This window comes from Thunnus thynnus, chromosome 3 (genome assembly GCF_963924715.1).
Source record: "Thunnus thynnus chromosome 3, fThuThy2.1, whole genome shotgun sequence".
Taxonomy (NCBI): Eukaryota; Metazoa; Chordata; class Actinopteri; order Scombriformes; family Scombridae; genus Thunnus; species Thunnus thynnus.
The window spans coordinates 7,807,319-7,821,211 of record NC_089519.1 but is presented as its reverse complement, the minus strand read 5'-3'; the positions used below and the strand labels follow the sequence as shown (position 1 = coordinate 7,821,211).

The window sequence follows — 13,893 nt, the reverse complement described above, 5'->3', positions numbered from 1 at the left end:
TGACCAAGCACTGCTGCTTTTAAAAGTACAGCCTCTCAAGCTGACATAATTGCTCAACTCCCTCCCCTTGTCATTTTATTGATGCATCACAAGAAACGTGTGAGAAATTTTAAAAACTTTTTAGTGATAAGGTCATGGAAATAAGGCAACAACCCCCCCCCCCCCCCAACCCATGTTTTACATACCAGCAGGGACATTAATTGTCATTTTAGTAATTTTAATCCTCATATATCACTGTCAATTTTATCTGATATCATAGCCCATATGAAGCCCACCACATGCAGTCTTGTAGTCTATGCCCATGAAATTTCTCAAAGAAGTTATTGACACAGTTGGCACCAGTATTTTATTGATTATCAACAGTTCCCCCAAAAATTGATTTTTTCCTTCTATTTTTAAACATGCTGTTGTGCAACCTCTTTTAAAGAAACCTAACCTTGATCCCTCTGTTTTTAAATAATTTAAGACCAATTTCTAAACTTCCCTTTTTAAGCAAAGTTTTAGAAAAGGTTGTTTCAACCCAACTTTTAGCATTTATGTGTCAAAACGATATCTTTGAGAAATTTCAGTCTGGTTTTAGAGCTTTACATAGCACAGAAACTGCTCTCCTCAAGGTAACTAATGACCTCCTTTTAGCAGCTGACAGGGGGGAGAGTGAAATTTAATTCTTTTAGATTTAAGTACAGCTTTTGACACAGTAGACCACACTATTTTAATCGACCATCTTAAAACCTAGGTGGGCATCAAGGACACTGCACTTGATTGGTTTTATTCATACCTTTTAGAAAGAACCTTCCCGGTCACCATTGGTAATTTCACTTCTTCCACAGCCCACATTACCAGTGGTGTATCGCAAAGTTCGATTTTAGGTCCAATTTTATTTTCTATCTATATGCTTCCACTTGGCCAAATCATTCAACAACACAAAGTTTCTTTTCATTGCTATGCAGACGACACACAGATATACCTTCCCCTGAGACCCGGTGACCCAAGAAGCCTAGCTGCTGCTGTAGATTGTCTCAGCAAAGTCAACTGTTGGATGGCACAAAATTTCCTTCAACTCAACAATTCAAAAACAGAAGTCATACTGTTCAGTCCCCCTAATCCAAATAACCCCATCAGTCTTGGTCCCCTATCCACCTACATGAAGCCCACCGCCAGAAATCTCGGAGTGCTGTTCGATTCAGGTCTAAGTTTTAAACCTCCAAATCAGAACCATTTCCAGAATTAAGCCAACACTCCACCATTCAGACCTTGAAAAAATCATCCATGCTTTCATTTTCTCTAGACTACATTACTGCAACTCCCTCCTTTCCGGTATTACACAAAAATCCCTGTTCCACCTCCAACTAGTTCAGAACGCAGCAGCTAGGCTTCTTACTGGTTTTAACAGACAACATCACATCACCCCAATCCTGGCTTCTCTCCATTGGCTCCCTGTTCATTTTAGAATTGATTTTAAGATTTTACTGATCACTTTTAAAGCACGTCTGGGTCTGGCTCCAAGCTACATAACAGATATGCTGACCCCGTACGAGCCAGCCTGCAGCCCTAGATCCTCAGGTGGGGCCCTTCTGGCTGTTCCAAAGTCGAGGCTTAAATCTAAAGGTGACTGTGCTTTTTCCGTCAGGGCCCCTCGACTTTGGAACAACCTGCCTGAGGAGATAAGGCTCGCAGAATCAGTAACTTCTTTTAAATCACTTCTTAAAACCCATTTTTACAGACTTGCTTTTATGTAATGTTCATTGATTGTTTGATCATCTTTCTTTTAAACTTTTTTAAACTTTTCATCTTTCTTTTAAACTTTTTATCATCTCTTTATTGTCTTTCTTTGCCTTTAGCAGCCATCTTTTTAATGTCAGAGCTGTTATTGTTTTCTGTTTCATGTCTTTGCTTTGCATTGTACTGCTTTTGCTTTGTCTGTCAAAGCATTTTGTAAACTCTGTTTTTAAAAGGTGCTATATAAATAAAGTTATTATTGTTATTATTATATAAGGATGTCTTTTTTTCAGGGCAAATGGTTTGAAATTTGTAATTAAAACATGATGCCATCATAAAACATATCTACTCATGACAAATGTAAAAAATGTCTCTCTGTCACTATGTGTATGTATTGTGTTCTTTACTTTTGGCTGTGATTATCTGACATGTTATAAGTGATGTGCAAATGTACTCAAATACTTCCTGAGATGTACATAAACATCCTTTCTTAATAATGTTATGGCCTGTGTGGCTGAAAGTTGTATTTGAGTGAGGTTTTCTTTTTGAATGATACCAAACACTTCAAGAAAAGTGCAGAAAATGCTTTGTAGAATACTTTCAGTAATAGGCACACTGGTGCATACAGACTCTTATCAGCATAAATTGTTGTAAAAATCGTAATAGCACACTGCTCTTGTATTGGAACAAAGCACAACCATTTACCTTGGATGATAAAATATGAGGAGGAAGTGAGTTTTGAAATATAATAGTATGACATAATTCATTGGAAGGGGCACAATGACTCCAGTAAAAAATGATAAGTGACATCAGTATTATAATAATATAAAAATAATAACAAACAAAAAACAATATAAAACACAATAAATGTATTATACTATACATGGGGAAAAACTGTCTAGTACACTGTTGTTTTCCATGTTTGTTCCCTGCAGTATGTATTTAAACCAAGTTGCTTCTATAGTTTCAAAGAAACCTGTTTGATTCATAAAAAACAAACCTTTTCAAAGCCAGACTGTTAAATATATAATGAAATATAACATGGTGTAAAATGCAAAGTAATACATGATATCAATGACATCAAGGGGATCATCACATGGTTTATGTTTTTTTTAAACCTGTTTATAATTGCATGTACGTACTTCTTCCTTGAACTTGAACAAAATAATCTTAATTCATGGTCCTCCTCCAATTTCTGGAAATGGATGCCAGTGACAGTTAGTTAAAATGTGTAAGACTATAAATGAAGACTAGAGGGATAAACTTTCATGCTCATGAACTCATTGTTCTTTCTGGCATTTCAGTCACTGCTGTTGACAAAAGGTGATTATAAATGGGCCACTCGGTAGATACATTAACACTGTTATGTGCAAACTTGTGAAGATCAAAAGGTCTCTAGTGTCTTTCAACACTGACCTGAGACTGATTGTAGTAGCATAAAATATATTGACTAAAGACTTTGTTTGTGTGCCAGTTATTTCAAAAGGCAATGAATGTAAGTTATTATATAATTTTTGATTAATAAGTAACTGTTTTGATGAGATATGAATCAGTGCTGTCAATGACCCATTGAAGTGCTTCACCAATGAATGGTCGGTATGGTTCTTTGAGCACTAACACAGGCCTATAAATTTTCACAGTCTCACTCACTGAGAGATTTACACTTTCAACTTTTTCCTGGATTCCCACACAGTCTCTCCAAGGTATGTTCAAACACTGGCAAAGTAATGAATTTTATGCACAGCAGCAGTTTGGAAATATAGATTTAAGATTGTCCATTTGTTGAATTTGCCATTTCACTAAGTCGGCATATTGTGCAGTTTTCTGGGGTTTATTAAGACATCTTTGTTGTCTTTTTTAACAGGTTTGTGTCCTGGATGTTGTCCAGAATGGGGGTGCCTGGGGGTTTATTGTTGATCCTAATTTTGCAGATTATTACAGGAAACACTTCAGGTAAACCATCTGACATCTCATCATTTTGGGTTACACATTATGACACATATTCACTGTGTAATTGCTTTTTCCCTTTTGATTTTTGGAAACTTAAATAGATTTGGTACATTTTCCCCCCTTTTGTGTCACACATGAATGAACTTCTATTGAAAGACTTTAATCAATTGATGCATTGAATTTGCCTCCCCACACATAAATCATAACTGCCAGCATCATATATATCGGGATGGATTACACAAATTCTACCCTCATAAATAATAATAATAATAATAATAATAATAATAATAATAATAATAATAATAATAATAATAAACCTGTTAACTTTACATTTTCTCAGTAATTCTCTCATATTTCCACTTCAAATTTAGATAACATTTAACACTATCAATGTCACATATTCTTACACTGACATAGATATCAACATCTGAGATGCCTTTTTTATGAAAGTCCTCAATTGGAACATTCTAGATGACTTACATAACGCAACATAATTTCACACATACTATGCTTTGTTGCTTAATATGCCTTTGTAATAATAATCCACCATGCGACAGGTGCCATATTTCAAGACCCCTTGAAACCTCACATCCAGTATATAAGAACATAGTAATGCGATAATAATATTGTTAAAATACGGATATCTAATCCAGATGTAAAAGCTGGCAATCATACTCTTAGCTTCAATTTATTTCTACAGATATTACTCTGAGGAGATTTGAAAAGACCTTCATAAATTAGTGTGACTTTACTCATAGACTGCCTAATTAAAAAGTATTTATGTCGCTTGAATGTAATAGCATTACTTTCACTGTTTCATTCAGAAAAGCTGCTGAAAATAAGTAACAGCCTGCATCACACTATCTCTCTGCTTTTCACAGGGACACTTGTCTCCAGTTGTGATTTGTGTCATGATGAAGCCACCTGCCAGGAGTCACGAGAAAGAGGCGACACCTTTGCCAGCCAGGCGAAGGCTTGTGTCTGTAAAGATGGTTATGTAGGCGATGGTCTCACCTGTTACAGCACAAAACTCTGCAGTGACTCTTCTTGCTGTAGCCAAGGTTATCACTGGTCGCCAGACAGTGGCTGTGTGGACACTGACGAGTGCTCCCTCCCAGAATCGCCCTGTGTTCCACCTCAGATTTGCCAAAACACACCGGGCTCCTTTGAATGCATGGAGCCTTCCTCCAGCACCAGATCAGGCCCCTCTTCCCAGTCTGTCCAGTTCAACTGTGGAGATAATGTTTGTCCTATAGGCATGGACTGCATCGGAAATAATGGGCATGGTTGTGCCGACCCCTGTGACCACTACACTGTACTGGATGATGAGTGGCGTTCAACTAATAATACAATGAATCAGATCCTACACTGCGACCGAGATGTTAACTGGCAAGGCTGGTATCGCCTGTTCCTGGGGCAAACCAATGCTCATATTCCAGAGAGGTGCGTAGCTGAGCAAAGATGTGGAACCCATGCTCCTCTGTGGATAACAGAACCTCATCCCACACAGTCAAAGGAAATTGTAAATCGCAATGTGTGTGGTGCCTGGAGCGGCAGCTGCTGCAATTTTCATTCACACGCCATACAGGTCAAGCTCTGTTATGAAAACTATTATGTCTACAAACTTGTGAAGCCAACAGGATGCCATCTTGCATACTGCACAGGTATTGTTCTATTTGAAACATCTTTACAGTGATACAAAAAATTAAATTTGCTCACCTAATCCATGGATTTAATGTCACCACTTGTTCTTAAATTAACCATTTATGAACATTTTTTTCATTGTTCTCTGTTGTTAACAGAGGTTAACAGAACAGAACCTGCAGTTGCTTCAACCACACCTGATCCAAGACCACAAAGCTCCACCATTGCTCAGGTGACATCTGACATCACGGACGTAACAACAGCAGGTAACAACACAGCAGTTGAGGGGCAGGTCCGCCTGGCTGATGGAAACAGTTCCTGCTCTGGTAGAGTAGAGATCTTCCACCGAGGACAGTGGGGCACAGTGTGTGACGATGCCTGGGACCTGACTGATGCTCAAGTGGTGTGTAGACAGCTGGGCTGTGGCAGGGTCCTGTCAGCACCACAAAGTGCACACTTTGGACAGGGCAGAGGGCCTATTTGGTTGGATAATGTCATGTGCACAGGCAGCGAATCAGAGCTCAGTGAGTGCAGACACCAAGGGATTGGATCTCACAACTGTGGACACCATGAGGATGCTGGTGTGGTTTGTGAAGGTAAACACAAATGAGGAGCTAAAACCAATGAAATCTCACTGTGTAACAGCCTGTCTATGGTATTATATTTAGGATTTTAGTCACCACCTGTTACAGAAATATGAAGTATGTGATTTACACTACACTTTTATTTTATTTGTTCTATTTTTAGTTTCTCACAGATATCATTGTTTTTCATGAGGTCCATCTTTCAACAATATTATGTTGTATGCTTTTCTGTTAGCTGGTTCACCAGTGAGGCTGGTCAACTCTGACAACTGCTGCTCTGGCAGAGTGGAGGTCTACCATGAAGGACAGTGGGGGACAGTGTGTGGATGATTTGGTAACCTTATATCTTTGTCTTTAGTCCAGCGTCCTCCACTCCAGCCTTCTCAACTTATTTGTGGCCATGATAAACTACAAGTAGGCCTGGATTTGGCTAGCATGACATCCTCTGGTTTGAACCCATTATCTGGCAACCTGGCAGCCCACAACTGCTCCTGGGTCAGAGTGAATAATGATGTAGTGTGGTACGAAGTGGAGGCCCAGGCAGGAGCCTGTGGAAATGCACTGATGGTAAAGACTTAATCTTTTTTGTTTGTTTGTTTGTTTATTTGTTAGTTTTTTCCTGTAAACTTAAGTGCAAGTGTATAAAAACTGACAACATGTCATCATACTCTCTGCTGTGTTATGTATATGTTGTTCAGGGTTAAACCCAGACAGCTAGCATAGTGCTAGCTACTATGGTCATCACAATTTAGAAATGAAATCCCAAATTAACATTAGCTAGATTGGAGATGAAGCAGAAGGTGAACTAATACAAAAGTGTGTTGAGTCATTGCAACATGAAGAAGATACAGGTACTTAACATGTATTTGTAGTGTGAATTTCTGCAGTTGTTCATTTTTCACATCTTGTGATGCTTATGGACACATAGTCAGTGATGTAAGCGGGGTCTTTTCAACAGGTTTTTAAATATCAGACACCATCGCCCAGGCAATCAAACCAGGTTGATCATCTTGTGTCCAATTAGCATATGTGGTTCATAGGTCTTGATTCACAGTCATCTGCCATCTTGATGTCTTGTTGTAGTATTGGTGATATTCCTGATGACTCTCTTCCTGTGCAGTCCTTTGATTTTGAAGGATTTTGAAGGCCCTGCATTGGGGACTAGCTAGCAAAACATCTACATTGCAGGTGTGTCAGGGTGTCATCAGACATTGAGCAATGATACTGAAGAAGATCTTGCCTTCAACCCTGACAAGTGAGATGGCCCTGAACTGCTCAATGTTGCTTGTATTCTCCTCATTTGCAGAGATTCTCTGCAAATCTCCACTGCTGGGCTACCTTCTTCTCTTTCAAATCACCTTGAGGAATCCTCCATCATTGCAAGACCTGGGGCACCTCTTGGAGACCTTGTGAGGCATTCCACAAGGGCCCGGGGAGGAGGTTATTCTAGCAGCTCTGCTGACCATCTGGATCTTGTTCAAGGTTGTCTCATTGGTGTTGACCTCGCTGTTGGGTTAGTTAGTGACATCAAAGCCAAACAGTCTCCTAGCTCTATTTTTGGTCCCGCTCTCTATATCTATAGGTGTTGTTGAGGTACCAGTCAATCTCCTCTTTGGAGCAAGGAAAACGGCCACTTCACTTCTGCCCAAGCAGTTTCTTGGTTCCTGGCTCTCTCTTTGCCCCTTCTTCTGTGCCACTGTGTACTGTGGAGGATGATGGTCCTCTTCTTCATGATGCTACAAAGATCTGCTAAGACGGCCTTATTCTCCCCCCTTGCTTCCTTGACGCTCCCTCCTTAGAGATTTAAGCTCCTGTCTTATTGTAGATGGCTTATTCTCGTCTCCTACCAGTTTTGCTCCAGTTTTGTCACCCACTGCTTCATAATGCCAAACCTCTCAGCAGCAATGCTGACAGTGATGGTTGCCACTAAGTGGCATTTCTGATCTACATCACTGCTGACTGTGGCTGCAAGGATCCTGTCCACATCCACATCAGACTGGAGCCATTCTCTCTTCCAGTTAGATGCTGACCACTTGACCCACTGATTTTCAGATGTTCTGCCTTTGGGTTGAGCATGCAATGCATGACGGTTCTGGCCACTGTGGGGTGACACCAGGCCGGGCACCTCCTGACATCTCACCAGTTATAAGCCTATGTCCTGCACACCTTGCTCACTTCTCAAGGTTTGTGGTTTTGCAGACTTTGCCACATACAGAAACTGCACTGTGAAATACACATACTGGACATAATCATGATGATAATAATAATAATCTTTATTATACAGTATTTATACAGCACTTTCCAACAACTCTGATGCAGGAGAAATTCCGGTAGAGGTGGAAGGCGAAGATCCTGCAGACAGGGGCCTCCACCAGATATTCCCTGTTCACCAGGCAGGACCCCACCCAGAAACATCAAGAAGGTCGGATACTCTGAACTGCTGTTTGATGCATTTGCACAAACAACAGTCAGAGCCTTGCTCCTGGTGACATATGTCATCAGTTGGGGCTTCTCACCCTGGGCAATTCTGAAAAGGAAGAATCCAGCCCCTCTCCAGCAGTTTGGTTATGGAGAAGTTTCTGTGTCTCTGGCTGCAGGGTTGACATTTGTAGACAGGGAGCCAAGATGTTTTTGTGAAATTGGGGCAGACTTTGGAGGACAAAAGAGAATGATTTTTGATTTAGTTGGGGAACATTTTGAGACATCAAGCATGTTATTTCTGACAGACCAGATAATAAATAATGAAAGTTGCTGGCTTCACTGGTGTATGAGACATAAATGGTGAAACAATGGTACTGAATATGTACTGTATGTGCTGCCTGTATGTTAGTCCATCCAATTATTGTCACTATAATTGAGACTGGGTTATTGGTCACATATTGAAAATGTTTTCACTTTCTCTTCTGCAGGGAGGTCAGGTCAACAGGAAGTGACAGGGACTAAATATTAATTATTTTACAGTATCTTGAACCCAGGTCCTCCTCCTAAAGGACATTTTTTTAACTGCTTGACCGAGCACTGCTGCTGCTAATAACACACCCTCTCAAGCAGACATAATCATTCAACTGACTGATAATTTAATCATCTTGTCTTTCAGACCAACCACACACATGCCATCTACTCCAACAGTTTATTCATCTATCCAATGAACAACATGTCCTTCATCCTTCCTGTGAGTCTTCCCTTCTCCTGCGCCTATCCCCTGGACACAGACACCAGCCTGAATGTGGCTATCAGACCGTTCCTGGCGTGAGTAACCTTTTATTGAAGGGGACTATGGCATCGTTCACCATTTAAACTTATAATTTATTTTGACATCACATCATAAAAATTAAGGGAAACCTGATGAAAGTTGGTCTTGTCTATATCTATGTTGCTTTTAACTAGTCATTATAGTGTAAACGTACATTGCTGTCTGCCACAATATCTTTTCTAATACTACCACAGGGAGTCTATAAAATCTATTATAGTATCTATTATAGTTATATTTTTGAAATGACTTGAAGGGCTATCATGCTGAACAGCAGTGTTGCAAGTTGTGATATACAGAATCATAAAAGTATGATCAAGATTTCTTAGTTTCTTTTGAAACCAATTTTATATATAAGATTACAAAATGAGACAGTCACTCACAGAACAATCAGACCGTGTAACAGCATCATGAACATACATGATATCACAATAATCCATTATAGATAGTATGGTGGACTGTATAATGTTTTTCCTTTTTTTGAAGGGAGAAGCAATTTCTGTTTTAGTATAAGAATTAGGGGTGTGCCTGAATCCAAATAAGTTATTCAGCAAAGCACAAATAGTGGGTTTTTTTACGAACATTTATTTTGTACAAATATTTTTTAAAAACTGCTCTGCTGTTACATCTATAAGCAGGTCTCAACAAGGGTAATCACATCCACCTGCTACATGACGCACATTTCCTAATTTGGACATCACTCCCAGAGTTGGGGGTATTCCCCAGAGATAAAGCTGAGTCACTGACCCAAGCAAAGTGCTCTCAAGGGACTCCCCATAACCTGTTGTCCCCCTTCTCCATTCCACAAAGTTAGGTTGCAAAAAATAGGCAATAAATGAAAAGTGCAAAGCAATAATCGCCTTTGGAGTTCCTCCTTACACGTTATACAGTGTGCTGTCTCTGTGTTATGGGTGTATAAATAAATAGAGGTCCGTCTGCACAATGGTAATGTACTTGGTTTGAGCTCAGTAGTCAGTGCAGTCATCTATAATCTGGGATACTCAAGTTCAAGACCCGGTGTGGGGACCTCCTTCGTAAGATAGATTATTCATAAACACTTATTTTAACACTTTAATATTCTAATTAAAAGTGTAATAAAACAAAAAAAAATGTTTTCCACTTTTAATCGAATACCAATACAAAAATAAATCATTTTGCTGCCTCAACAAATATAGATACAAATACAAATACTTGGCTCTATGCACATCCCTAATAAGAATTGAACTGAACAGCACAAAAACTGAAAACACAAAAACACAGAATCTTCAGACACCTCAGCAAGGATGTACCTAAACAAGCCTGTGTGATGGTTATACAAAAAGCTATCTAGCTGACACTTAATGACAGAACATTTTTATGGTGCTGCCTATTATTTGATATAAACTAATAATAGACACCTGTCGGGGAAATGCCTTGGTTTTCGTAACAAAAAGCATGTTTTTTGACAGATTGGCAGGTGGCATTTCAGGCTCGGGTACCAAAGCCAGAGCCTCCATGTCTCTGTTCCGCAACTCCAACTTCACAGAGACTTATCCAGCAGGTCAGATCGTCCTGCCAGTGGGCTCACCATTGTACGTGGGGGTCTCTGTGGACGAGAGAGATCCAAGCTTTGCAGCTGTTCTGGAGGACTGCTACGCTACTCATTCATCAAACCCCGATGATTCTGTGCGATACTCTCTCATCCAGAACAAGTATGTGTCCCTCAGCAGATGCTTTGTGGAGTATAGTGGAAATGGGGAAAAAGTTAAATGTACGGCGATGTGAAATGGAACTGATGACCCGTTTCATCCTCTCTACCAGGTGTCCCACTGACCGCAGACAGGTGTCAGTGGTTGAGAGCGGCTCATCCTCCAAGGCTCGTTTCTCTGCCCTGTTCTTCCTGCTCCAGGGTGAATACCGAGACGTTTTCCTTCACTGCAGCCTCAGCCTGTGTGACCAGAGGGGCTCCTCCTGTGTTCCAGTGAGTCACACATGTCACTTTATCAATAGCATTGTCAATCCATAATTAGTGTTGCTTAAACACTGTGTTTTAATGGTATCTTTTATTTTTTCCATCCTTTCCCACCACCCAGCCTTGCACAAGGAGGACACATCGCTCCGTTTCAAACTCTGCTCCTATGAAGCCACTGACTATTGGACCAATCATTTGTGAGTATGAATTACAATCTGATCTCAGGGCGGCTGATGTCTCGACACAACAAACTATATGGAGTAATGACATGTTTTTCCCTCTTGTCTTTGTCTTTAGGGGACAAGTCACCGGAGTAAGCTGGTTACAGTAACAATGCACGCATGTGTTGTACTGTGATATTTTTTTTTTTTAAGATTTTTTTTTATTCACAGAGACATAAAATTGTAAAAACTGGTTACACTGAATAATTAAATCTCACCATACTATTGTATTATTCTTCAATTCTATAAACTGTAATATTCATAATAAAAATGAAGGTACCAAAACTTTTCTGCTACTCTGTGCTTATTTTCAGTACAGCCTTATCTGTGAAACATCATAATGTGACAATTGTGGGGAAAACAAATATTAAGAGCAAAACTTTTGCATCACTAGTGATTTGATTCTATTCATTTTTTGTCATCTTTAAGGGTTATTTATAATGATCTTGTTCATTCCATCAAACAACTATGATGTGTGATTATCAACACTTTCCTTTTTAAAAAGTTCTTTTGCATTTGTTTACAATTCATTTCCTCTGTTACATTTTTTCAACAATAGCATGGACTCTTCTTTAGATCCAGTAACAGATTTTCCATATTATAGAGTCAACTGTCACCTTTTTTTAAACAAAACCTTGATGGTGGATTATGCAGCAGTTACAAAAGAAAACGTAAAACCAAAACGCAACCATGATGCATGACTTTGGTCCAGATTGAAATTTCTCAACAACTGCTGGATGAATTGCCATTAAATCTGGTACAGATATCCACAGTGTCGATGGGATGAAGATTAACTTTGGTGACCCAAAGTTGTTTAATGACAACTTTCTAAGCAACCTTTGAGAGTACTGGCAGTATACTTATTAGTCTGTAGTTACTTTCCCTGTACTTTGAGTTTAAAATCTCCTAAAAATTTTGGGTCCCTCCTTGTGATATTATCAATGTTTTTTCCAGATCAATTTACTGTTGCCTTTTGCCTCATTCAAAATATTGAGGTAAAAACAAGATTTAGCTTCTCTTATCTCTTGGATAAATTTGTTCCTTAAACCTTTATAAATCAGTATGTCAGTGCAGCTATAGTTGAATGCCCTGAATTCAGGCACTTCAGACCTGCAATTCATAAATATATAAAAAGTTTAATTTCTCACATGACATGACTTTATTGAACTCAAGATTGATATTGAATTCTTCACTCACCAGCATACAGGTTTGGGGCTGCAACAAACTGTTTTCATCATAGATTAATCTGCCAAGTATTTTCTTGATTAATCACTTAATCATTTTGTCTATGAAATGTCACATAATAAGAGAAAATGCCCATCAGAGCTTTCCAAGATTACATCTTCAAATTGTGCTCCGCTCTGTGCAGAGGCAGTGCAGAGCTTCAGGGCTCTGCCTTTTGACTCCAGCATGTCAGAGAGAGACGAGGCATAACATGAGTAAGAGAAAAGCGCTCTAAAGAGAGAAAAGTAGACAGTGAAAACAGAGCTTTTAATCAACAATGGACACTCTTACTCTGTGTCTAGAAAGAAAGCATAGGGTTAGCAGGACGTTTAGCAGATCAACAGCAAGTGAATACACAGAAGGTGTTCAGGTATATTGTTGAGCGTAGGTCACCTGCGATTTGGAAGTGCTCAGAGCCCAATACACAATAACTGTAGTTACGTGCTAAACTGAGAAAATACTTCCATGGGCAGTTCAAAACCAGTTTGTCTCATATGTTCCAAGACCATGGCAATTGTGAAGTGCCACTACAGACTAAAAGCCCAATATGATCGATCCACTTTATTTTAGGATGCACATTATTTTATTTTTAAATGCAGCCCTTATTTTACTTGAAATCAGAGAACATTCTGTGTTTACTAGGGATGTGCAGAGAGCTCAGTATTTGTATTTGTATCTGTATTTGTTGGAGCAGCAAAATTATTTATATTTGTATTTGTATTTGAATAAAAGTGGAAAGAGGCTTAAAAATCCTGTGTTTTTTTATTATGCTTTTAATTTTAGAAAATTAAAGTGTTACAACAAGTGTTCATAAATAAACTACCTTGCGAAGGAGGTCCCCACACCGCGTCTCAAACTGGAGTCTCCCAGATCATAGATGACTGCGCTGACTACTGAGCTAAAACTTTACTCATCACCTCATTGCAGACAGATCTCTACCTATTTATACACCCATAGCACAGAGACAGCACAGTGTGTAATGTATAAAGAGGAACTTCAAAGGCAATTATTGCTTTGCACTTTTCATTTATTGCCTATTTTTTTACAACCTAACTTTGTGCAAAGGAGAAAGGGGACAACAGGTTATGGAGAGTCCCTTGGAAGCGCTTTGTGTGTGTAAGTAGCTCAGCTTTATCTCTGGGGAACACCCCCAACACCAGGAGTAATGTCCAAATTAGGAAATGTACGTCATGTAGCAGGTGGATGTGACTCCACTCGTTGAGACCTGCTTATAGATGTAACAGTGGAGGAGAGGAGAGAGACTGAGATAGCAATGTAACTGACCTGCACGCTGGTATTTGACATGGGTTTTTTTTTCTTCCCGAAAACAAATAATTTTTAAAATATTTG

The 13,893-nt window shown here is 39.3% G+C and overlaps 1 protein-coding gene across 1 annotated transcript in view; it reads left to right on the top strand.

Annotated features, from left to right (window-relative positions):
• Positions 1-13,893, top strand: part of LOC137180652 (deleted in malignant brain tumors 1 protein-like) — a 64,820-nt gene that overhangs the window by 16,302 nt on the left and 34,625 nt on the right. The window contains exon 5 of the mRNA XM_067586012.1: positions 5,472-5,909. Coding sequence (XP_067442113.1) covers positions 5,472-5,909 — 438 coding nt within the window. The remainder of the gene's footprint in view (positions 1-5,471; positions 5,910-13,893) is intronic.